Consider the following 27,485-nt stretch of genomic DNA (forward strand, 5'->3'; position numbering starts at 1 on the left):
TTTCTCTTCCTGCTGCCTGCACATTTGGATATAGAACTCTCAGCTACTTCTCTAGTACCATGTCTACTTGTATGCCACAATGCTTTCTGCCATGCTGACAATGGACTAAACCATTGAACTATAAGCCAGCCCCAATTAAATGCTTTCCTTTATAAGAGTTGCTGTGGTCATAGTGTTTCTTCACAGCAATAGAAACCCTAACTAAGACAAGTGGCATTGAAGATTTTTTTCCTTCTCCTTTGCCAGATGGTTGAAAAAGAAAATGCAACTCAAAGAATACCTCAAGTTAGTGATCCAAAGACTGATGGTGTTTTGCCCATTTTACTCAGTAACCACGTCTGGATGACAAGCTTCTACTATGGTGTCAGAGATATGATATCAGCATGTAAGGATGTAGACATTTTTCAGAACAGGTCCCTGTTGTAGGACAATGGCTTTTTAGCCTGTCAGTTGTATTATTTTTAATAAAATGCTGAATGGCCAGTAGCCAGGCAAGAAGTATAGGTGGGGATACAGCAACCAGGCAGGAAGTAGATGTGGGACAATGAGAATTCTAGGAAGAGGGAAGTTTGAATCTGCAGTCGTGATCCAGACACAGAGAAAACAAGATGTGACTGCCTTGCTGAAATAGGTACCAAGCCACGTGGCTAACACAGACAAGAATTATGAGTTAATATAAGTTGTAAGAATTACTTAATAAGAAGAGCCTGAGATACTAGGCCAATCAGTTTATAATTGATGTAGACCTCTGTGTCATTTCTTTGGGGCTTAACAGCTACAGGATCAAGTGGAACAGAAACCTCGGTCAACAGGTCCCCAAGTACACTGTCTTAGGGTTCATACATTCGTGTCAAGAGATGTAAGATTGGCAAAACCCTACATGAACTCTTCAGACTTGATGTAAGAAAGTTTTTCTTTGTCAGCGCTGTGATATCTTCTCATCTTAATTGCTGTGTTAGTCAAGAAGAAAGCGCAGTGAAGAGTGTTGATCAAATACCAGAAACCGGAAAACACAGAAGGTACATCCTTCCTTTGAGAAGTCTAACTGCTGTGATGGGCTTCACAGCTTTGATTTTCTGGATAAGAAGCTCTTGATAGCGTTGATGTGTTCCTCTGACAGCACCATTGCTTTGAGGGTAGTGCACTCTTCAGCATTAACTGCGTGGAGCATTTCTTTCTCATTTTTTCTGATTAACTCTTTGGAAATTCTCATGGACTGATGAAACAAAACCAGCAATAAGTTATTCCAACAAGAACAGGATCAATTCATTCCTGCCATCCACTGTAATGAACTGATCCTGTTAGATTTTACTAATGTATATGTATACACACACACACACACACACATAAAATAGGGTTTACCTTTAAGGTAAACAGAGATGACTCTAAACAGCCCAGATGGATACAAATCTTCTGGTTTCAGGATAACACACTCAACAGTAAGGATGTAAGAACAATCAGCTATGAGCTATTACCTATACAAACTGATGTGCTATAGAGTGGGGTCCCCTAAACACACTCAACCTCCTGAATTCTCACCTCAATTCCAAAATAAAAAAGCTGGGTGTCTACTGGCATCCTCCTGGAGTCATCTCCATGAATGCTTTTCATTTGACCTTGTAGTATGGAAATGAAATGTCTATCTGGTAAGTTCTCTTTTTTAAAAAATCACTAATCCCAACATTATAGTAACTTTTAACAAAATCCAGAGGTGCTTAAAGCCAACTGAAGACATGCCTTGTCTTCTTAGGATGTGTCCTCCTAAAGTACATTTTCCCTTTGAGAAATGATTTCCACATCCCCACAAGTAAAAACCAAATACTAACGTTTGGTGGGAGCTTCGCATATGCTTTCAGTCTGGTCCAGATTTCTTTCTCAAAAGTGCTGTCAGGAAAAACTTCAGTGACGAGGCCTTGAGCACAGGCCTCTCTTGCTGTGAGCTTCTTCCCAAAGAGAAGCATCTCAGCTGCCTGCAATGCAAAGCAAGATGTAACCACAGCTTAATATAGCAAGGCTTCAGCTGACTTCAGAATGGCCAGTTACTGGAAGATGCAGATGGACTCATGACTCTTATAAGGTTGCCTGTCTTTACCAGGAATAGGGAAAACAATGACCACACTGGACAAAGGTTTTCAAACAGCTGAGACCATAACTGTTTCTGACTCCCTAGAATTTAGAAAGACAGGTGCTTTTTTGAGGATCTGCAATGGAGAGGCAAGAATGGGAAGCCCAGGACCTAAACCCATAGTTGGTTTAGGAGGTCCTTCTGCGTATGTGTAGCTTTTATTGGTTATTGACTAATGAAACTGTCTTAGGCCTGTGCAGGGAATAGAGGTAGGTGGGCGTGGGTAACAAAACTGAATGCTGTGAGAAAGAAGGGCTTAGTCAGAAGGAGAAGCCATGGAATAGCCACCAGAGACAGACATGCTGAAACTTTGCTGGTAGGCCACAACCTTGTGGTGATGCACAGATTAATGGGGATGGGTTACTAAACATGTAAGAGTTAGCCAATAAGAAGCTAGAGCTAATAGGTCAAGCAGTGATTTAGATAATATAGTTTCTGTGTGATTATTTTGGGAATTTGAAAAACAGAAAAAATGAGCAGCCCTCCTTGCAACACCTTATAGCTATTAAGCTCTGTAAATGATAACAAAAGAGAGCAGGATAGAACAACTGCATCCATAGGGTCCAGCTCTGAGGTATTCCTTCCTGGTTGCTGTAATGGTTGACTCTGAATGTCTTCTTCCCCTGCACAGATACTCAGATTACTTCAATGTGAATGAAGGGACATGCAGATAGCTTACATTGCACGTCTGTAAAAGCCGAAGTCAATGAGCAATTGTTCTTTCTATAGTTGCATTTTCTCTTCAAAAAACATGAACAAATTCTGATGGGGAAACTCTATCAACCAATCACATCTAGTTAAGGTGTGGTTACCTGGGGCCCAGTTAGAAAAACTGGGAAGACCCAGGTGCACACCAACTCTGCGCTGTGCCCACCAGACAGATAGGATGTCGAACCTCCCACCCTTGTAGCGTGAGTTTCCCCTTTTAAACCACTAAAATATAACTGTTATTCTTGAGGTGGCCTGGTTATTTATAAAACTGATCTAATTTGCAACAAAATTCTAAAGGTCTAACTTTTAAGAGCTGGTTCTGCTCAACTTTTCAAAGTTTAACTGATTAATAACTCAGGCTCTGTGACGACAGCATGGTGAGGTTAAAGATTGTATGCACGTGTACTATCTATGTATCCATGTGGGGGCATCCACAGCAAAAAATCTAATAGTCACCAAATAGGTTCCCTTATCATAATGAGATGATGACCAATGTCTGCTAATCTCTTCCCTCTCTCTTTCCTCTCCAGTCCCCTCTTTGTGTCCTTGAAGTTACTCCACGGAGGACAAGTAGATTTGCACAAACACAGAGCTAGCTAGACCTGAGCAGTCAGTGAGCTACCTTGGGCGTCTCAACACACAGCACAATAACTGGTAAAAGGAAGCTTTGACTGGAAGTCACAGTGACTATGACTACAGAGCTGCTAAGAGCTGGTAACTTCTAGAATTCACGTGGCTCCAAAGAGAAGGCTTCACCATGCCATTTCAAAGGATGTTGCTCATCCACACAGTTAGGCGACTCTGAACTGACCACATCTGTAAGACTTCCTAGTCCCGGGCCTTCAGGGAATGTCACACAGCTGTGGAGGACAAGGTCTTCTGCTGCCAGAGCTCCAGCTCTAGGTCACCAGCTGTCAGACACAGTCCCTGCATCAGGAACTGCAGAGCAAATATCCTGACCCTTCCCTTACATCAGATCTCCCCTTAGCCTGGGTTTTCCACACTGCAGAGCACACAGTCATCCTGGAAGCTTTGCCCAAGGGAAAGAAGACAGAGCACAGGATTGCCTTGGCAACAAGGACAACACACGAAGTTTTTTCTAAGTTACCTTTGCTGGGCCCATTATCTTCGGAAATGTGTAAGAGGAGCATGCTTCTGGACACTGGCCGAGGGAGGTAAATGGAGTATGAAATGTTGCCTAGTTGGGATTGAGGAAGAGCAGAAAAGCAGTAAGATATACAGAGGTTAGTCTATAATTCAACCCTGACAAGCTATGTAATTAATATTTAATCTTAAATTTACAATTTGTATTTTTGTGTTTAAGACACAGTCTTGCTATGTAGCCCAGTGTGGCCTAGAACTTAACCAGCTCATGCCTCAGCCTTCTGAGTACAGGGATTACATTAATGTCTAGCTCAGTATTCCTAATTGGCCAGGACATTTAAATTAAAATTATGTGTTATATTATGAATACAAAATTCACTTCTAGTGTGCTATCAATGGGGTTTTACAAGTATGTAAATTATGTTGCCGCCTTCCATTTAGCTGAAAAAATATTTAGTACACCAAAAGTCCCCATAGGGCCTCCTGCCCTTCTACTATTGCCAGGCATCACTATCTGCTCGCTGCCCCTTCTGTCTTCACCCCCACCCCCTCTCCCCCTTTTTTTTTTGGAAGGTTACATGCATGGAATCATATATACGATAGACCTTTGTTCATTGCTCCTGTTCGTGGCATAAGGTTTGGGAGTCACTCATGCACTGCATATTGGTGGCCTCTTTCTCATCATTGCTGCTCTTCCCATGTGTACGTGGCATCACTTGTTGGCCTATGTGTCAGTTAATGCTCTTACTAATGTTTCCAGCATTGTGGACATTATCAGTAGGGCCAGTCACAACCATGGATTTTCTTGATATAATATATGTAAAATTCCCACTTTTCAATAATACCTCAGCAACGCTACAAAACAAATCCTTTTCAGATTTGTTCTACCAAAAAAGAAGTAGATGTGACTATAGTAGCCATGCATCATCACCCCATCCTGAGACAGGAGAGCCCCACTTTGTCCACACCCTTATTCAGCTTCCCCAGGAGAAGTCCTTGTAGCCCACACACATCACTATGAACATAGTGCTGCCTCATGTGTTTTCAGTTCACATGTTAATGGTAGCCTCAGAGTCCAGCTCTTCCAGGCCACCTCAGGGTGCAAGGAAGAAATCCATAAGGAAGCAAAGCTGAGCATATGCTTTCTATTTGAGGGGTAAACACTCATACACATGATCTGAGGGTCCATGCTCTTTACTGTTCCATTGGTTCTAATTCCACCTCTATGGCTTCTTCTATTCTCCTTTGTTTTAATAATCTGTGCCAATTCTCCCTTACTTCTCAGTTCGCCTAGCTTAAATCCCCCCCTTAAAAAAAAAAAACAGGAAGCTTAAGGCAAAAAGAACAAAGTTACAAGAATTACATCTCATTGGTCATAGCACATTCCTTAGATAAGGAGACAAGCCATTTACCATGGCACCTCAAAGTTTCAAGGTTCCAGGTGTAAGACTGAGAAGGGGCTGGGGACACAGTGCCTGGGTGAGACAAGCTGCGGAGAGATCTGCATACAGAGTCTGGTCTTATCAGTCAGACTTGGCATAAGAAGGATTGGCATGGTCTTTTAGGTTGCTTTGTGTTAGTCACTTTGCTTAGACATCTGCAACTCTGACCGTGGCATAGCTGTAAAGTTTATAACTTATGATCCATATACAGAAACAATTAGTCTAGTTTGAACTTGCTCTGACGTGAAAATGAGTTACTTGTAGATACTTTGGGTAAAAGGAACAGAGCTGACTTGTGTTTTACAGTCCCTGTGGGACAGTAGATTTAGTTATGAAGCATATCCTAGTATACTTTCTATATACCAAAATTACACAGCTTAATGAGAAGTCATCTTCCTGACCACCCATGGATATATGTGCCCATAAGACTGAGATGCAATTGTGGGATTATACATACATATCATATGAAGTTACACACTTCAGTGCAAGTATTGAGAAGACACCGTAGCTGCTTTAGCAAATGTGAAATTACAGATTGGAGCGACAGTTTCCAGAGTTGGTTGGTTCATCAGGCCCTGCCAGGATAGGATTCTCCCCCATCAGAGAATCATTCCTCCTGTGGGTTGACATCTGAACACTAGTTTTCACCTACTGTATACATTCACGGCACTTGGTAATATGGCCTTTATGACTAATGATATTGAGAATCTTGATGTCTACTTCTGGCTGTGTATAGTAGCATCTTTGGTAAAGTAACTGCTAACATATTTTCCACAAATTTTTGTTTGTTTGTTTTTATGTTTTGAGACAGGGTTTTTCTATGTAGCTCTTGCTTTACTGTGATGCAGGAGAATTGTCTGTATTCTGTCAATCATATTTTAATAAAACTCTGATTGGCCAGGCAGGCAGTATAGGTGGGAAAACCAGACAGGAAGTAGAGGTGATGCAATGAGAACAGGAGAATTCTGGGAAGCAGGGGTTCCTCTGCCATTCCTGTGCAGACCACCGAAGAGGCAACATGTAAGCTGACAGCTGAAAAAGGTACTGAGTCTGTGTGGCTAACATAGATCAGAATAATGGGTTAAGATAAGCTGTGCGGGAGCCGGGCAGGATGAAAAGCAGGCCTGCCCCGCAACTCCTTTCTACATATGGCGCCCACGTGGATAACTGAATCCACAGAAAGCTTGAGAACGCTTGGGAAAAAATAGAGTAAAGCATGTTTCCTTGGTAGCAGCAATTTCTTGGGTCTGCTCTGCTTGCTAGAGGCAAGCAAGTGCTCTCACCTAAGAGAGGCTTCCTGACTCAGCTTTAGCTGCAAAACTTTGCAGCTCTTTTAAAAGGTCCTGCCACGAAACACTTAGCTAGTATTGATGAAAACCTGAGCGCATGCTTTTCGGTTTTCAGTCATAGCAGGAAAAAAGCTGCGCTGTTTTAAAGTGCTGGTTTTCTGGGCTGTCCTGCCAGGGCAAACTCTGACTCTTTCAGGCAGGCAGTCCAACTGAGTGTGGTCTGTGAGCAGAATGCTGCAGCTTGCTGGCAAGGACCTTGAAACGCCATAGAGTTGTGGCAGTGAACACAGCTCTGGCTGGTACCTCAGCAGTGAGGCTGGAGAGCTGGGGAGTGGGCTTGATCTAGCCGTCAAAGCCACTGCTCTCCATATTGCTTAGTAAATTAAAGGCTCATGTGGTCAGAAAAAGAAAAATATACAGTAAAGAGAGATTCAAAGAGGAAGAAAACCTCTATATGGTTTACAGTGTGTATATGCAGACTGAAAGTTAAAGTTCTTAAAGTTAAAAGGAAAGAAAGAGAGTAGTTGGGTGTGGTGGTACACACCTTTAATCCCAATGCTTGGGAGGCAGAGACAGACAGATCTCTGAGTTCAAGGTGTGGTAGCACACACCTTTAAACCTAGCACTGGGGAAGCAAAGACACGTGGATCTCTGAGTTCAAGGTGTGGTAGCAAACACCTTTGAGCCCAGTACTGGGGAGGCAGAGACAGAAGGATCTCTGTGAGTTCAAGGACAGCCTGGTCTACAGAGTTATTCCAGGACAAAGATATATAGAACCTGTATCTAAAAGTAAAAGTAAAAATAAAAGAAATAGAGGTTAAAGTAAAGCCACATAAAGATGGAAAATACACAGACAATCTTGATACTGTATGTTATTATGCTCTCTTTGAATTGTTTGATTGCTGAGGAAGGAGCAACAGCTGCTAAAAGACTTTGTTTATAAATGCTGCTGAACTAACCCAAGATAGGTATTTTGAAAATACCTTGGCTTCAAAACTGAAGTCAAAAGATATGTTACTTTGGAGAAGAGATTTTGCTTTTGTTTCCACAGAAAATGAGAGGTTGTGGATTCATTCTGAGTTAAGAAAAATCCAGTATGATCAAGGAAGGCCACCTGAGAAATCTCCGACAGGAACAGATGGCCCAGATGTCTGAGTTCTTCATCCAGAACAGGTTCAAGACTGCTGCCTGAGATGATCAAGACTCACAGGATACTCCAGTCAGGACTTGATGATAATTCTAAATTTTCTTTAGGTCCCCATAAGATTATCAGCGCCCCCAACCAGCAGGAAGTAGCCTGAAATACTACGCCCACATTCCCAACAAATGGACTGTGGGTATTTTCCTTTGTTTAAAAAAAAAAAAGAGGGAAATGATGCGGGAGAATTGTCTGTATTCTGTCAATCATATTTTAATAAAACTCTGATTGGCCAGGCAGGCAGTATAGGTGGGAAAACCAGACAGGAAGTAGAGGTGATGCAATGAGAACAGGAGAATTCTGGGAAGCAAGGAGGTTCCTCTGCCATTCCTGTGCAGACCACCGAAGAGGCAACATGTAAGCTGACAGCTGAAAAAGGTACTGAGCCCGTGTGGCTAACATAGATCAGAATAATGGGTTAAGATAAGTCATAAGAACTTATAAGTAGCCTGACCAAATGGGCCAATCAGTTTATAACCTTATGGAGTCCTGTGTGTGATTTTCTTTGTTGCTTGCCGGCTGTTGGGGTACTGGGAGGGACAGAAACCCCAACAAGCTGGCCCCTCGTGTTACATTACTGGAACTTTCTCTGTAGACCAGGTGGACCTTGAAGTCACTGAGAACCTACTGTCTTTGCCTTCTGTGTGCATGGAAAAGTCTACTGAATACAATGGGCCTGTAAGATGAAGATGAATGCCCCAACAGTACAGAAGAACTTTGGGTGACTATCCAGGCAGTGCGATATCTCTGTCAATTCTGGAGTTTTGGAAGTTGCTTACAATACAAATCCTCTTTACTTAGGTAATATTATATCCTTCTGGAGTCTTTTCTGGAGTTGAAGAAGTTATAGTTAAAGGTTTCCTTAGTCAAGATAAAAGGAAAGTAGATAAAAATATTGTAAGTGTAATTCTTGCTTTATAACTGTTTTGTTATATGTAATTTTACTATGTTAATGTTAAAGCCTTCTTTTTTTATTTAAACAGAAAAGGGGAGGTGATGTGGGAGTCTCCTCTGTGTGTTGTGATTACTATTAATGAATAAAGGAACTGCCTTGGCCTGTTGATAAGGCAGAACTTAGGTAGGTGGGGAAAACTAAACGGAATGCTGGGAGGAAGAAGGCAGAGGCAGAGAGACCACGGGGCCGCTGCCAGAGTCAGTCATGCCGATAATTTGTCGATAAGTCATGACCTCGTGGTGATGCACAGATTAATGGAAATGGGTTAAATTAAGGTATAAGAGTTAGTCAATAAGAAACTAGAGCAAATGGGCCAAGCAGTGTTTTAAATAATATAATTTCTGTGTGATTACTTTGGGTGTAAGTTAGTCTGGCAGCCGGGGAGAACAAGTGGCTCACTCCCCTGAAACAATTAGTTTTTCTTGAATGGTCTTGGGGATCCAGTACAGAACCTTCTTAGTTTACTGTTCAACACATCCATCATCCATCTCCCGTGTGTGTGTGGGATGTGTGTGGGATGTGTGTGTGTGTGTGTGTGTGTGTGTGTGTGTGTGTGTGTGTTTTCAAGACAAGGTTTTGCTGTAGGTTTTACAGCCTGTCCTGAACTTTTTTTTTTTTTTTTGGTAGATTCTTTATTTTTGGAAATTTTAAGTTTGGCCACTACCGAAAAATACTGAAGTAAGAAAAAATAAAGCAAAAATACAAATTTGGCATGGCAGCATCCACCTCTAATCCCAGCAGCTGGGAGGCAGAGGCAAGAGTATTTCTGGAAGTTCAAGGCCAGCCTGGTTTACCTACATTGTGAGTTCTAAGAAAACTAGTGTGACAAACTGAATCTCCCCCTTTCTCTCTGTCTCTGTCTCTCTCTGTCATACACACACATGCACAAAAAGCATGCACTAACACACACACACAAACACATGCTAAATACAGTGGTAAATACAAGGCTAAACTATGTTGAGGTCTCAGAGTTTCTCAGGCCTTAGTTTTTTTTTCTAAAAAGGAACGAGAGCAGTGAATGACCAAAGTTCCTTCTTAATCTAGAATCCTAAATACTAGGCTTCCTGAACTAGGAAAAGAGGATCAAGCAATCCTGCAAGCTGTCAGTCATCTCCTGATCATTTTTGAGTAATATAAAAAACTGAAAATTGAACAGCTATGTAGTCTGATTAAAGTACAGAATCATTAGAGTTGGGACAATGTTTGCAATACTGATATTTAGAAAAAGTAATTAACAAGGACATAAGAATACAAACTGTCAAGTTAGACTGAGTCTTGAAGAACTATCTAAATGACTACATTCTACCGCTGTCTTGTTTTACTTTCTGTTGCTGTGATAAAACACTGACCAAAAGCAACTTGGGGAGGAAAGGGTTATTTGGAATATAGGTTACAGTTCATCCTTGAGGGAAATCAAGGCAAGAAGTCAAGAATCAGAGGCAGGAGCCATGGAGAAAGAGTGCTTATTGACTGACTCCTCACAGCTTGCTCAGCCTGCTTTTTTACCACAACCCAAGATTACCTGCACAGTAGTGGTACTGCCCACAGTGGGCTGGGCCACATCAACAATTAAGCAAGAAAATGCACCACAAACATGCCCATGAACCAATCTGTTGGAAAAAAATTTTCCAGTTGTTTCCCTCTTTACAAGTAACTCTATTTTGTGTCAAGTTGACAAAAAAGCTAACCAGCACAACCTTTAATCCCTTGTAATATACTTGAGTGATAGTTACAATAAAGAATAAAACTACTCACAGATTGATATGTGCTTGTGGAAGTAGACTTACCTTGTCTGATGCATAGACAGCATCAAACAGTCCCAGAAGGGTGACAGAGATTCCTACAGCTGGGCCGTTTACTACTGCAACCAGAGGCTTGGGAAAGTCTATAAAAGTGTTTACAAATTCCCTAAAGAAATGGAAATAGAAAATTATTAAACATCCCAAAGTGGCTCCACTAAGTATAGAAAGGAATGTATAAATCTGATATGATATCACTCTGTAGTGCCACCTCTGCTGCTTGGCCCAGGATTCCTGTAAACCTAATGGAATATCAGGTAATGACTCCTACAGGCTAATGCCAGTTCACATCTTGGGCACTGAATTCACGGCTGTGGGTCTGTTAGACATCATGGTGGGTGACTACACACATAACTGCATATTGTGTCCAGGAGGATTGAGAGACATCACAGAACTGGGATAGAAAGGTGAAGCCTCAAACCTGCTTCAGTAGCTTTCGAGACTACATCCAGTGCACAGCCAGCATCCGCAGGCACTGCCTATTCACCCTGCTATGGGAACTGAGACGCCCTCTGCCTTGTCCTCACCATACACTTTCTAGTCAACCTCATGAGATTGCAGGATGAAGGGGGGGAGTCATTGGGGAGTCATGATTAATTGCATCAGCACAGACAAGTGGTCATTTTACTGATATGGGGGTGGTGAGGAGATGCCTCATGGGTTAAAGCATTTGTCACCTAAGTGTGAAGATTGGAGTAGAATTTGAATCCTCAGAACCTCCATAAATTCTGCCTGGGCATGGAGGCATACCTGCTAGTTGTAAGTCAACTTGACACAAGCTAGAGCCATTTGGGAAAAGAGCCTCTCAGTTCAGAAAGTGCTTCTACAATATTGGGCTATAGGGAAGTCTGTGGTGCATTTTCTCAATTAGTGATTGATGTAGGGGGCCCAGACCATTGAGGCTGATTCCACCCCTAGACTGGCAGTCCTAGAAGTTATAAGAAAGCAGGCTGAGCAAGCCAGGAGGGAGCAAGTCAGTGAACAGTACTCCTCCATGGTTTTTGGACTGGTTCCTGCCTTCAGGTTCCTGCACTTGTTTCCTTTGATGACGGACCATTAGGTGGAAATATAAAAGGAATTTCTTCTCCAAGTGTTTTTGGTCCTAGTATTTTATCAGAGCAACAGAAACCAGAACTATGACCAAGAGCAATGAAGAAAATGTCTGACATCAACCTCAGACTCCAAATGCACATGTATGCACTATACCCACACATATGCTCACAACAAAGACACATGAAGTTGGAGGAAAAAGAGTTTCTCGGATCAAACAAATATCACTCTTACCTCAGTAGCACAAGACCTTTGTTAGCTGACTCCTTCTTTCCACCAGTGGCACTAGTGAAGTTAGTTAGGTCATTCCCGCTGCAGTAATAGTCACCAGTTCCTGTGAACAGTCAATCAACAGAGCCACGAGACATTCATGTTTCAACAAATTCTAGAGCTATGTGCATCTGCTGTGTCCAGGGCTCGGCCAGTCACTAGGAGAACATGAGTGAACCTCATATACACAGTAGGGACTAGCAAGACACTGGTGTTAAAGAACCTAAGTAAATGCAGATGGTGGGACTAGAACATGACAGATGGCCACGTGGCATGACTATGGAGCAGGCTTATTCTATTGTGGTGTTTAGGGTGGAGCTCACACAGGAAGGGACAGTTGGACTGAGATCTGAACAACAGGCAAGGCTAGCAGAGATGGAACAGTGCACATGAGATTCTGTGTCTGTGGTCTCCAGGGTCTACACAACAGCCAGAAAGAAGAGCCCCCAACACTGAAGCAGAAAAAGAATAGGGTACATGGGTGGCTGCTATAGTCAAGATGAATGGACAAACTGTGTGGGACTGTCTAGATTACAATAAGAACCATTGTCTCTATATTAAGAGTCACTGAAGTTGTGTGATTATTTAAGTACCCTTTGTTTACAATAAAATAGTTTCTTCTTAATGATTTTTGTTTTGAGACAGGATCTGAAGTAGCCCAGGTTGGCTTTAAACTCCCCATGTACCTGAGGATGACCCTGAGATGCTGATTTCCTGCCCCTCCCTATGTATTGATTGCCAGTATTGAAGTCCTGTGTTACTATTCCATGCTGGGAATCAAACCCATGGATTCCTACATGATTGACAAACACTCCATTTTAGGCTACTTCCCTAGCACCTTAAATAGTTTTGATAACCATAAGCATTGGAGTTTTTGTAGGCAAAAAGAAGACACGATGGTTCTTATTTATGTGCATAGGATACATTCCAAGACGGTCCACAAATCCCTGAAACATGGGGATAGTATCAGGCTCTTCAATATGTATTGTGTATTTCCTTTCCAGTTGATCCTCCAAAACCTCAGGTTTTACATCTATGGATTCAATCAACAGAAAATATGTGAGGACCGAAAAAAAATTCATGTATACTGAATATTCATGGCTTTTTATCCCTTTTGAATGTTCTTTTCTATAGAATATAGTGAATACTGACATAGCATATTTCTTGTTAGGCATTATGACATCCAGAGGTGATTCAAGATCTTTGGATTATGTGGCCCTTCTATGCAGATACCACATGATTCTACACAGGGAACATGAGTGTGAACAATACTGTACTGATGGGAGTCATGAACTAGTTCCCAGAATGTGCTGAGGGCGATTGTATGTGTATACCTGTGAGGAAGGTCAACATAAGATTAGGTAAGATATTTATAGTAACAAACTTCAATAATAACAATATATTATATAATGAGTTATTTAAAACACACTGTGAATTTTCTAGAAACTCCTACTTATTTCTAGACCAAGGGTGACAACACGTAACTGCAATTTTGGGAGGCAAAAACCACTGAAAGGTGCATTCAGTTAAGAGGGGCTACTGTACACACGCCTCAGAATGCTCCAGATGCTCTTTCTACCCTGCCATCCCAGCTGCTGGAGGCAGTCATATCCAGACTCCACCAGCCAACAGTGTGGAGCTTCTCTCCAGTCCTAGAGGACTTATGTAAATTGAACTGAGCAATATGCACTCTTGCGTTTCATGAATTTCACTAAGCCATTCTATAAAGAACATCCATATATCTGCATGTATCAAGGATTTGTCTTTTCATTGTCGAGCAGAATTCTAAAAACAGTTAAAAGTCAAGTTATTTGTGGAGAGATGAGTTGTTTTCTGCTGTGGCTCTTGTGAGTCAGACAGCATGAGCTTTACTATGTAAGGATGGGAGTGACGACTTATCAGGAATAATTATCAAAGAGTGGTTATAACATGTGCACGATAACATGGTCCATTTATAAATCAATCCACTGGAGCGCTGGGAAAGACCTTCAGTCAGCATCAGTTCTCTCCCTAGAAAGAGACTCCCTAAAATAGAAAGTGAAGGAGTCCATGAAAATGGTCTTACCTGTGAAAACGGTTATGGCTGAGTTGTCTGTGCTGGCGTTTTTAAGTGCAAGCATTATCTCCTGATACATCTATGTGAACAGAAAGATGGGGAAGGGAACAGTAAAAATGAGATCCATCGTCCAGTGACTGAGCCACTGCATCTGTCTGCAAGCTTTCTTTCAACCCAGTGCCAACGTAATTGTTTTAAAGACTTATTTATTTCAGTTTACATGCATGAGTGTTTTGCCTTGTTTATGTTTGTGCACTGAATCGGACCTGGTGCATTTGGAGGTCTGAAGGGGGTGTCAGGTCTGCTGTGACTGAAGGTGCAGATGATTGTAAAACACCCTGTGTATGGCTGGGAAACTTAGGAGACACGAGTGCTCTTAAGCACTGAGCCATCTCTCAAGCCCCAATAATAGTATTTTGATGACAAAAAAAGAGGCTGCCTGAGAGGATTTCTGCTCCTCTGACAACAGCTGGGTGCACATGATGCACAGGTGCAGGGGCAGATGCACCAAATAACTACTTTATCCAAAAGTGAGCAAGAGAGCCACAGTCCCCGAGATTTGCAGCTGGACAGTTATTGTGCTCCAACAGGGATAGGGCAAGGGAGGGGCACAGGGTAGCACACACCCTGCTAGAACTGCTGAGGTTGCTACAGCAGGTGAGAGGAAAGGTGGCTGAGAAAACTGTCCCTGAAACAGCACCTCTACTGTCATTTCGAGGAAGGGGAAGTGTCCTGGGCAGTCTGGGAAGCCACAACTAACGCAGAGCCTGGATTTCTGAGACGCTGTGCTGGATACAAAGGCACTGGCCCTGACCATCTCTGGAAATCTTGCTATAGTTTTAATGTGTTTTAAAATTGGTATAAATTGTATTAAAACTCTACCAAAAATTGGCATAGATCTTATTAAAGATTCAATGTGGGAAAGAGTTATGAGGACGGTAGTTGTTTCTAGTGACACTGAGAAAATAGAAGCATGTACTTAATACGTGAATAATGATGAGACTGTTTCTCTTAAGGCAGGGACCAGAAAATACCTGAGAATTACAGCATCCAAGGTTACTAGGTAGAGCTGGAGCCAGGAAAGAGATGGATCAATTTAGATTCTCCTGCTTTTCAGCTATAAGAACTTACCAAGTTACTTCTTACCCTGCTGAACTAGTTTATTAAATAAGTGTGTCAGTGTCTTCTGTTCGGAAAGTCTTGAGTCTTGTTACAATGTGTAGCTGTACTACCATGCTAACACAGAGGTAACTAAGTACAAGCAAATACAGAGTTCTCAGAATTAAGAGCCTTAAAAATGTGAAGGTTCATGAGCTGCTTAACAAGATCCTTAAACCTTCAAATGAGCCTGCTCTCTCACACTGCAGATGGAAGCCTTGACCTCCAAGCACGTGATAAACCCCTGTAATCAGGGGGAGGGGCTCCAGTGATTGACTTATTATCAGTGTAGTTCTGGGGGAAATTCAAATATACCCTGTGAAGCAGCTCATTCAACAGGGCTATTACTGTTCTTTTGAGGATAGAGTGTCTCTCTGCAATTCCATTCAGGTACACACAACAATGGTCCACAGGTATGGAAAAGACTCAGGATTCACGATTCCCTTAGAGGTCTCTGTGCATCTCTATCCATGATCTTTCATTTAGACTTATTTAACTGATTTGTACTTTAATTCATAGCAAAGCTTCATTGTCTTCTAGATATGTAGAACCTACCAGAAACTCCCCACTTCTAAACAATGCCTGACTCTGCTAATTTAAGCCAAATTCTCTAATCTTCTACAAAAATAGGAATAGTGCTGAAATTCTACAGCTGCATGAAAGAATGAAACAGAGGAAAGAAAAATATGCCCGTGCCCTGGCAGGAGCATCACCTGTGAAGTTATGGCGTTCTTTTTGGAGGGCCGATTGAACGTGATCTTCGTGATGCCATCTCCAGAGGTTACCACAATGTCCTTAGACTCCTGGACTTTCATATCGGCTCCACTCTTTCCCTGGCTAGAGGCTTCAGATGAGGGACTCAAACTGGACACCAGATCCACGTAGTTCTGCCTGGCAGTTTCCTAAAGAATAGACGACCAAGACCTTTAGCCTTTAAAATAAGCAACTTGAGAAACATACAATGCTAATAAACACCACTATGTGATGAAGAGCAGAGTCTTTGACTTATAGAGGTACATTGTAACTTCCAAGACTGTGGGAGAGGAGACCCATATGTGTAATTCCAGCTACTGGGAGGGTGAGGCAGGCAGATTTTTGAGTTCAAGTCCAATCTAGACAACAGTAGTTGAAGAGTTCAAGATTAAGAATATAGAAATGTAGATACTAGAAATAAGTATATATAAATAAAAAAATTACAAGTTGTCAGTCTAAGAGAATGAGAGCAGGCTGTCAGCAGCTCTCTCATCAGTTTAAGGATTAACTATTAACAGTGATTGCTTCCTTTTATAATCCATAGCTCTATCTGTAAGGCTGAAGCTGCCCTCACACTGTAAACTGAGGATCAGATTTTAGATAATCCCCTGGCCACTCATGACCGGCAATTGATGCGAGCTGAGTTAACTTTTAAATGACGGGATGTACATGACTTTTGTTTTTTTGGTTGTGTATTCTCGCATACCCTTCCCTGCTATGAGAAACTGGCAGTTATCAGGGAGGTGCAGAGACTTGGTAAACACGATCAAGGACTAAATACAAACACTAGTTTAACTAAAAAACCTGTAGATGGAAATTTCAAAGAAGGGCAAGATGTGTCTAATTATTTCACCTCAAAATTGTAAAATTTTCTTTGTTAGTACCTAATACAATGCTCAGGTAAGGAGGGGCAGGAAGAGGGAAAAAAGTGGGGGGGCAAGTGGTGGTTGGAGCAGTTAGAACACCTTTGGCACTCTTCAGTTTTTGTTATAAAATGGGGGGATTAAAAAACTGTCTTTTGCCACAGCCTTACAAGTCCAAACTTTGACTGTGGTCTCAACTAGCTAATAAACTTTTTGTGCCCTACGGTGATTTATTTTTTACTTTTTAATTTTTTTTCCTGGAATAAAGTTTGCTTCTGGATTAGTAGACTTGGGTGGTCTGTCCCCATCTTTGTGTGAATTGCCGCCACCCCCATGGTGGACCCAACATAGTGAGGGGGCAAAATAAAGAAATTTCAAAGACTCACTCAATGATTTGCTGGGGGTGAGGAAACATCTAGTGAGCTCTGGTTAATAACAGAACACAACCCTTACCTTTGGGAGGCTTCCAAGGACATTCCATGCTTCCCACTTGGCTTTATTGACTGGGTCAAACACACCTGGCTTAGGCACATTACAGGGTCCATCTGTGGCCTACAAAGAACACAGGAGTGGTTAATATGGAATAGAAAGATTTCTCCAAAAAAAGCAGCTTTTGAGAATGCTTTCTATTCTGTATTAGTCTAAGAATTAAGCTAAGAATTCATCAGTTTTGTATCCCTGATCAGACATCACAAGTGAAAACACTGAACCAATTTTCAAGACACAACATTTGAAAATCCACACTGTCTAAAGTCCTCTCTATGGGGATAGAAAGAGGAATTTACTGGTAAACTCCTGCTAACAGCTCAAAGGGCTCTAGCTAGTGCAGGTGGGGATGGAGTCTTCAGTTCCTAGTCCCCAGGAAGCTTAGCTGAATGGCACTCCAGGAAATACAAAAAAAAAACCTGATTTTGTGTGAGGGCAGGTAGGATGGGTATCCTGAAATGAATTTATACCCCACTCAGCTACTTTTCAGAAGAGATTTTCAAATGATTTAAGATGTAGAAATTGTTCCCTAGAGTCAGTTCATGGAGGACAGAAGAGGCTTGGAGATGACAGGGTGTGGAGGCTTCGCTCATCCAAAGTCACCCACTGTAGTCAGTCATCTGGGAGGAGACAGGAAACCGAGTCCACAAAAGGCTGTACAGAATTCCCTCTGCCAATGGGAAGCTAAGGACCTGCTGGAGATTACAGGTAGTGGCTTCGATTTGTTCCTAGTCCTTGCATTTCTCCATCCCAACTGCTGACCAGTCAGAACTAACTCCTGACAGACAGCAAAGCTTAGACCTGTGCAGTTTCTAAGACCACCTCAGCATATCACAGTACCCTCGCAAGCTGTGGTGTTCATGGTTAAAGTTCCTCACAGGGAAAGGATAGAGACTTAAGTAACCGAGGGCAAAGACTCATAGAACAGAGTCCAGAGGTGAAGTCAGTGTGACACCCCTATTGTCTTCTCTCCAAGAGTTATGAGGGGAAATACCCCAGACTGATGGACATATGGAAATACAGGCGGACTGTTGTCAATGGAGAAGTTCTCTGCGGTTTCCGTGTCCACTGTTTGCCAGAGCCCTAACCCATAGGTAAACCTACCTACCCTGAGACCAGACTGTGTACTAAATCCATAGCTAGACTCTCCAGGCCAACAAAGATGCTTGTGCCAAGCATGACCGCTCATGGAGTTAGAGAATATGCCCTAGCAGCTGAGGGCAAAGTCTTTTTTGGACAGTTAAAATCCTTGAATGTACACTTCCATTTTCTGAGTTAGGGTTTCTATTGCTGTGATAAAAAAAAAAATACTCTGACCAAAAGCAACTTGGGGAGGATAGTGTCTATTACAGCTCCCAACACTCAGGCCTTACTCCATCAGTCACAGAAGTCTGGGCAGTAAATGAAGACGGGAACCTGGAGACAGGAACTGAAGCAGAAGCCATGGTCAGTGCTGTTTACTGGCTTGCTCAGTCTGCTCTCTTAGGCATTCCATGTCAATCAATAATCAAGATAATGTCTGACAGCTGTGCCTAGAAAGTCAATGTTATTGAGGCTCTTTCTCAATTGAGAGTCACTCTTCCCAGATGACTCACGTTTGTACCAAGTGAACAAAGAAAAACAACTTGGACACCTCCAGAGACACTGATGCTAATCACCTAGTAGAAATGATAAAAATAATAAATTGTAACACAGGAGTCCAGGCTGACTGACATAGAAGTGAAGTATTCATTTTATAATCTTTAGTTTCTCGATGATTATAAAAATTCACAAATACATGAGTTATAATATTCAATTAACGGTTATTAAATTTTACCTTATATGCTTCACCTATTTTCTTTAATGTTCATTTTAATTGGTTTCAAACATCCCAACACCACATTATTCCACTTTTAAATACTTATTATCAATTTCCCCGGAACACCAACATTTATTACATAAACATGGCACCATTAACACTATCCAAGACACCACTAAATATTAGTTAGTAAATCTCAGTCAATATTCAAATTTCCCAAATTGTCCTCAAAACACTGTTTCAGTGAGTTACTCTAATCAGGAAGGACTCCAAAGCAGGGGCCCAAACATGTAAACGTGAATGTGAATATTATAGCTTTGTGCTTTGAAAGTATATCAAGACCCAACCTAAAAAGCAAACCTAAAGCCTGCATCACAGACCTCAAAGGGTGACAGCCACGCAGCCCAACCATTCAAAGCTACCTTTTAGAAGCATATCAATTTAAGAAATCATTTGCTCAAAATGTGTAAAATCACATCTGACCTCAGGCTATTACCTGCTTATACAGCGCGTAGAGTTGCAACTTCACTTGGTTTCCTGGATCCTTCTTCAAGAGTTTCACTTGGTTCATTGCATTTTCAAAGTCCTGCTGACTGGCTCTCATCTTTGGTCTGCCCAAGTGCACCTGAGCCACTGGGAATCTAAAGACCTGTGGGAGACTACAAACAATGGTTTCTATTTGTTCCTAGCTCTTCCTTTCTGTAGCAGAATTACCGATTATTGGTCCCAAGATCTATTAATCAGAATGACGTGCTTATCTACAATATTTTCTTGAAGTCAGCAACTTCCCACAGACTGGTAGAAACTCTTTCAAATAACGTGTAGGTTTTGCCTTTTGAGAAAGTCACTCATGCCACTACCGCTTTACTGCAACCACCAGGCTCCAGGCTTTGCTCCTGGGGCGCAATTTCTTTGGGGTGTTTCATTTGGGTCGCTTTAACCAGTCACTTCTCTGAATAGGTTTTGAAAACCACGCTGGTGATAATGGATTTCGCTTGTGCAGCCCTCAGAAAAACTGCAGTCTTGGTCCCAGTGTGGCCTTAGAGCCCTAGGAAGTTCCGGGCTTGGCCTGCCCCAGAACCAGAGCCTGCAACTCTTCCTGTTGGGCAGAGATCTTCCATTCTTTCCCTTTCGGATTCAGCAGTCTCTCTCTCTCTCTCTCTCTCTCTCTCTCTCTCTCTCTCTCTCTCTGTCCCTGTCTCTCTGTCTCTGTCTCTGTCTCTCTCTCTGTCTCTCTCTCTCTCTGTCTCTCTCTCTCTCTCTCTGTCTCTCTCTCTCTCTCTCTCTCAGAGGGCGCGGTCGCGTCAGCGGGCGCAACAAACTTGACTGACAACTTTGGGCCAAGGGAGCCAAGACTGCAGGCTTACCTCGGATACCAGCACAACACCACTCTGCAGTCACTGCCACCAAACCTAGAAGCTCAAGACCTGTGGCTGAGGTCCAGTTAAACCTGCTAGGTCCGACCAGGTTAGGGCGGAGCCAGATGTGAGCTCAGGGCGTAGGTGGAGCCAGGGGCTGAGCTTGGAAGGTGAGAGGAGCCCTGAGTGGAGAGCTGGGCTAGGGTGTGAGTCTGGGGTAGGGGTGTAGCTGGCCTCTCCTTCAGAGCCTGAGCTCTGAATGGACAGATTTCGGGGAGGAGCCCAGAATTTCTGGACCAGGTCCAACTCGGTACATAGGTCACTGGCAAAGACGGTTGGAAGCAGGAGTATGGAGGCAGATAGCAGGGCTCTGGGAATTTTAATCAGAGATCCAAAAGCATGTTCATTTAGAAACCGGATCATTTTTCAGCACGTCACGAGCACATTTCTGAGCACACTCAGTTGAAGGTCAGGGAGCACATGTTTAAAAGATTAGATGAACAAGAGTGCCCCCTGGACATTCTTATCCTGGACGTGCTTATCTTGCACAATAAAGTTTAAGAGGAACGTGGAAGGACACAGTACAAGTTGCATTAACGTAGGCATTTGCACCTGAAGGTGTCAGCCTTGCTTAGCAGCTAACCATATTTGGAGCAGGGGCCATGTCCTGTGAACACAGTGTTTGACTGGAGACAGGGTGGGAGTGGGCAGTTCTCAATGAAAGGGAACCACCTTGAGTTGGGCAGCACTTCCTTTGAGCATGAGAATCACTGTGTCCAGGCTAAGGAGTTTGGATTCTGTGCTAAGAATTCTAGAGAGCCAAAAAAGAGCTAATTGGTCGGGCTAGAGAGTTGGCTGAGTTGTTTGAGGACATTTGTTGCTTTTGCAGAGGACCCAGGTTTGTCTTTCCTGAACCCACATAGTGGCTCATGGCCATTCAGACTCCAGGTCCAGGGGATCAGACCCCATCTTCTGACATGGGCAGGCACCAAATGCACAGAATGTGTTGCATGTGTACAGATGTGCAAAATCAACCACACATAAATAATCTGATAAAGTTAAATTAAAAACGTAAATACTTTTTTTTTTTAAAGATCCACTTGGCATGCCTTTGCTTTAGTTCACAGAGCAGTCAGAGTTGCCCAGCGCATCTCCGGAGGTTGTTGTTTCTGGACCAGAGTGAGAATGGCAGAATCCTCAAGGCCTCAGCCAGAGCTCTAATCTCCACTGTGCTGTGAGAGGACCAGGGCCTGCTTGTTCTTATGAAGACCTTGAGGGAAGGCGTCTGATTCAATTAGATCTGACCTTAGAGGCTGGTTGCAGGGACCAGAGCTGCCTAAGAAGAGATTTGATAGAGTCCCAGTCCTAGTGATCACAAGAGCCAAGGAAATGTCTCTTTCAAGTGACACAGAATCTTGGAGGTTCTACTTTAACTTATATTCTAAGAATTTTGGCAGGTGTTTCTTGAAATAGTAGCATGAAACCTATGATTATTGTGTAACACGAAGGCCGGCTTGTTGGGGTTTCTGTCCCACCCAGTACCCCAACAGCCGTCAAGCAACAAAGAAAATCGCGCACAAGACTCCATAAGATTATAAACTGATTGGCCCACTAGGTCAGGCTACTCATTAGTTCTTACAACTTTTGTTACCCCATTATCCTTATCTACGTTAGCCCATGGCTCCGTACCTTTCTCAGCTGGGCAAGTTACATGCTGTCTCTTAGGTGGTCTGCACAGGAGTGGCTGAGGAACCTTTCTCCTCCCTAGCCTTATCCTATTCTCATTACTCCGCCTCTACTTCCTGTCTGGTTGACCCGCCTATACTTCCTGCCTGGCCAATCAGCGTTTTATTAAAATACATGATTGACAGAATACAGATAATTCTCCCGCACCATTATTGAACCTATCAGCCAAAGTGACTGTTTTTATTTTTAACATTAAAATCTCACAAGATTATGTTATTATCCTGATATATAAAATTCTAACACATATAGTGTAAGGAATGACTTTAATTTTGTGCAAACAACAGCAAAAGCTGGAGTCTGAAAGCAGTCTGAATCCCCTCTGTCTCACTGTGGGCTCCCCTCTATGGATCTCTTGTCCTTCCACAGCTGTTTCTTGGCTTTATCTCCCACTCCCCCAACCCACTCAGTCTATCTTCTGGTCTAACTGTTTCTGCATTGCTGTAACTTGGTCAGCCCTGACTGGTTTTGCTCTGCTTCCCACCTCTGCAGCCTGCTTTCCTCCTGCTCTCTGACTGATCTCCCTAAAGGGTAGCTCTGATGGCTGTGGTTCAAACTGCAACCCAGAGTTCTCATTTGGGAAACATCTCTTAATTCCTGAGTCAATGGCTTTTGGAGTACAACCTTTGAGTAGTAACTAAGGTGAAATATTAAAGAAGACCATGAAGGCCCTGGCTACTTGCCAGAACCTTTACAATTAGACATCTCAGCTCCCAGAATGCTGAACTCGCTTCTGTTGTCTGTAATTTACCCAGTTGGCAGCATTTGGTTGCAGAAACATAAAATGAACCAAGACACTGACATGACTCACGACAGTCTCTTGATCCTTCCTCTGTCACTGGAATCTTGTGTGGGTCCCTTTGCCTAATAAGTAACCCAAGCCTCTTAGTGTAACACATATGGAAGGCCTTTGAGATTTGGCCCATAATGTCTAATCATCTCTCCTGCTTGCCCTTTCCATTCATTCACCCTCTCACTGATTATGTTAGCTTTTTTTTTTTTTCTGAAATAGTCTCACTATGTGTCAAACATATGGTGATCCTCTTGCTCCTGCCTCTGCCTATTGAGTTCTAGGATTATAGGCTTGCACTATGGTATGCAAGCTCTTTATTTTTATTTAAAACCATTTGTTTTGAGGCAGAATCTCACTATAAAGGCCTTACTTGAACTTGTGTTGATCCTCCTGTCTCAGCCTTGGATTGCAAGTAGATGTCCCTGCCTGTTCTTTCCATTTGGAAATGGGTGTCCAGCCTCTCTGGTTCTCTGCAGCCCATGCTTTCTCCATCCAGACACTGTTTGACATGCGAAGTCTCTGACTCCCTTGTTGGCTCTAGTCTCCTGCTTTGATCCTACTCTCGAGAGCTGGCCTATTTCCTGAGACAGATGTCACTAAGTTCCTTTCAGACTAGCAGTTTGTTCAGCCCTTCCCTGGCCCATATTAAATGCCATGTCCCATCTCTGGGCACCCTGCTTGACAGGAAAGACTGGCTGTGGTCATTTGTTGTAGGGAGGTAGCCTGAAGAAGGACTTTCTGAGAGGCTCTGATGAAAGGACAACAGGAACTTTGATTCTGAGTCCTTGGTAAGAAGTGACCTTGGCAAGGCCAGTCTGAGGCTGGAGCCATTGCCTTGAAGGAGTGAAGGTTACAATTTCTGGCGCTGTGACTCTTCCCTCTGGGTTGTGAGTATCACCTGTAACACAGCTGATGAATGTCTGCTGTATCTTGTGTTCTTTCCCCAGCATCATCTGTTTTGGCTCTCTGCTGATCTTGGTGATTATCCCCAGCTAATAGTACATAAGATGCTGAACGTCTTAATAAACTTCCTTGTATAAGTCGTCAGCTCATACAAGACATCCTAGCCCCAGGTATTGCTTTTGTCCTCTTCATTCCTCACTCCTGGTCTCCTAGTCAACACCTTGCTCTCTGGTGTTGGAACCTTCTTATTCCTGAAGGTTCAGGTCAGTTTATTGAGGGCAAGTGAACTGTTGAAAATTTCTGTCTAGCCTGTGTGTTTCCACATCTGATGACAACTTTGGGTCAATTGTCACCTTTGGGTACGCTGTCAGACGGTGTTAACTGACTTCATGCTCATAGGCATTTCTTTTTCTGTGAGTCACAGCGCAGGCAAAGGAATTGGACTTTTGCCAGGTTCCTATGACGAAAGCACCAGGGAAAGTGGGACCGGGAAAATCATATTCACATATAATTGCAGGGGGAAGGCACCTCTAAAGAGCCTCAGTACCCTCTGTTCTCCTCTGTGTTTCCTGCTTCAGTTTCATGATCCTGCTTGAGGTCAATTAAACCTGTGTAACTGTGACAGAAGCAGCCACTTTATCCTTCTGTCTGCCTTACCAGTCTACCCTCATCTTTCCCCTAATCTTTTGTTGTTCTTTTTAGAGGAAGTTTTATGTATACCAGGCTTTTTTCAAACTCTACTTAGCTGGGGAGGACCTTGAACCTCTGATGCCTCCATTTTTCAAATGCTGGTATTAGGTCCAGCCCTGAGCATGGAATCAAGGCAAGAACTGTGCCAACTGAGCCCCAGCCCCAACCACCCCACTATCATTTTTTTTTGTTTTGTATTTTTTGTTTTAAGGCTTAGTTCTACTATGTACCGTGCACTAGCCCCAAACCTCCTTGTGCTGCAGCCTTCCCCATGTGAGAGTTACAGATATGCCCGGCCTAACCCTCTTAATCTTGTCCCTTCTGTCTCCTTCCTCCTCTTCTTCCTCTTCCCCACTTCTTGTCAAATCAGCGTCCTGCCACACAGCCAAGGTTGGGCTCTAAATCAGGATTGTTCAGCCTTTCTGTGATTGCAGTGTATGCAATATGCTTTTCTTTTGCTTCACCTTTAACAACCACTCCCTCCACAGGGTGTCCTAAGTTGAAAGAGGGACCTCAATAATGGCCCCTTCCTTTCACATCTCAAATGGATTCTGCTGCAAAAATTGAATGTGTCTTTAACCCTGGTACTCAGAGGTCAAGGGCTAATTGATCTTGATGAGGAAGAAAACAGAGTTATTGGGAAGAAGATCTCCCCTTGTGAAGGAATCTTGACCATTGTCTTAATGTAACCCCCATTTGTCTCCTAGACCCCCTTTGTGCTGTTACTCCCCTGTAGATGGAGATCTGAGGCAGGAAGGACTCTGCGGTTTCCCTTAGTGCTGTCACTGGCAGCAGGAATGAACCCGATGCAGCTAATTGGGTGACCTGATGATCATCCTCAAGGATGCAGGGTGCTCGTCTGCTTGAGAGACAAGGGAGCTCCTTCATGATTCACGGTCCTCTACTCAGGAGACACAAATGTGTCCCTCAGACTCCTTTGCAGGATGGTGAGAATGACACAGAAAGACAAAACGACTCGGATGAAGTCGAGTGCCTACATCAGGAGAGGGATGTTATGTCTGTGCCTCAGCAGTAGCGGTGTGTGATCCAGGGACTGTGAGGCTAATCAGCTGTAACTGAGTTTAGTTGTCAGAGACAGTGCATACTGCTGTGATCCCTGTGTTATCTACAGAATTCTGCCCTTGAAGAGGAGACTGCTTGAAGGTGCTCTGTGTGTGCTTGAAGCTTGAAAGGGGGCACTAGTAAAGAGAAAATGCTCTGTTCAAATATATTTTAAAGAATGAGAATAGTGGTTATATTTTTGTGATGGTTTGCTGAGAATGGTGTACCAGGCTTTTTCTTTCGGACCACCAATCAGCTCCCAAATCATGACACAGATTCTTATTAGATTTGATCAAGCTCCACCTAGTTTAGGCTTGTTTCTGGATAGCTCTCCTAACTTAAATTTACCTGTTTCTCTTTATCTACCTTTTGCCTTGGGGCTTTTTACTTTTGTTCCTTCTGTATACCTTACTTCCACTGCTTCTCATGTCTTGTGTTTGCCTGGCTTCTGGACTAGGGTATATCCCTCCTTCTCTCCTCTCTTCTCTCATCCTTCCCTCTCTGTAACCTAGATTTCTCCTCATACTTACTCTCTCTACCCACCAGCCCTGTCTAACCTTTTCTCTGCCTAGTTATTGGGCTTTCAGCTCTTTATTAGACCAATCAGATGCTTTAGGTAGCCAAGGTGAAACAAATGCAACACATCGTTACCTAATTAAACACACACCCTTACATCATTAAACAAATGCAGCATAAACAAATACAACAATCTTTACATAGTTAAGACAACATTCCACAACATAATGGCTTCCACATACCCCTGTATATGAATACTTGGATCCTAGTTGGTAAAATTGTTTGGGAAGGATGAAAAGGTGTGACCTTGTTGGAGGAGGTATATCACTGGTGGTGAACTTTCCAACAGATTGGTACAGTTCCCAATGCGTTCTCTGCCTTCTCCTTGATGTTGAGAGGTGAGCTTCAGTTTCTGCTTGAATTCTGCTCTGATTTTGGTTCATGGTAGACTGTGATGGGGTAGTGTAAACTGAAACAATTCTTTCTACCACTAAGTTGCCTTGGGCTCTGGTGCTCAGCACAGTAGTAAAAAAGCAACTAGAATAGTTATTTAATTCCCCCCCCCACACACACACTATTTCAGATGCAATACTTTCCCTAATGTAGTTTTGAGTTCATTATTGTTATGTGTGAAGACTGCTGGTTGTTATATGTTGATTTTGTATCTTTCAAATGTACTTGTATTGTTTATAAGTCTAAGCTGTTTCTGGTAGAGGATAAAGGATCTTTTGATTATGTATCCATATCTTTTGAAAATAGGGATAATTTAATTCTTTCTTTTCTAATTTCAACCTTTGTATTAGAGCACTACACTGAATAAGAGAGGTGGTAGTGGATATCCTTTTCTCATTCTTGATTGTTTTAGAAAGTGATTTTCATTTCCCCATGTAGAATAATATTGGAGACAGGTTATTGTACATGGTGTTTATTACTTTGAAGTATGTTCCATCCATTCTTCACTTCTCCAGCACTTTTGCCATGAAAGCATGTTGAGCTTTATCAATTGTTTTTTCCTGGATCTGTCCAGATGATCATGTGATTTTTCCTTAAGTTTAATTATATGCTATATTGCATTTATCCATCTATGTATATCGAACCATCCTATATATCCAAGATGAACTCTACATGATGTAATCTTCATAATGTTTTCCTCAAATGTGTTTGCAAGTATTTAGCTAAGGAATTTGTACCTCTATGTTCATCAGGGAAATTGCTCTGTAATCATCTACTGCCTGCAGATTTGGATATAGAACTCTCAGCTACTTCTCTAGCACCAGGTCTGCTTGTATGCCACCATGCGTCCTGCCAATGATGACAATGGACTAAATCACTGAACTATAAGCCAGCCCCAATTAAATGCTTT

The 27,485-nt window shown here is 42.6% G+C and overlaps 1 protein-coding gene across 1 annotated transcript; it reads right to left on the reverse strand.

The window, feature by feature from the left end:
- Positions 1-302: 302 nt before the first annotated feature.
- On the reverse strand, positions 303-20,583 carry LOC146892030 (enoyl-CoA delta isomerase 2-like). The gene is made up of 10 exons (XM_087896528.1): positions 20,425-20,583; positions 19,554-19,716; positions 17,227-17,325; positions 15,871-16,059; positions 14,009-14,078; positions 11,908-12,007; positions 10,612-10,732; positions 3,945-4,034; positions 1,827-1,970; positions 303-1,216 (listed from the first exon to the last, which is right to left on the reverse strand). Exons 2-10 carry the CDS (start codon positions 19,659-19,661, stop codon positions 1,061-1,063), a joined length of 1,077 nt encoding a protein of 358 aa, XP_087752654.1. The 5' UTR covers positions 19,662-19,716; positions 20,425-20,583; the 3' UTR covers positions 303-1,060.
- Positions 20,584-27,485: the final 6,902 nt, after the last annotated feature.

The sequence above is a fragment of the Myodes glareolus genome, chromosome 14, assembly GCF_982192425.1.
Source record: "Myodes glareolus chromosome 14, mMyoGla1.1, whole genome shotgun sequence".
Taxonomy (NCBI): domain Eukaryota; kingdom Metazoa; phylum Chordata; class Mammalia; order Rodentia; family Cricetidae; genus Myodes; species Myodes glareolus.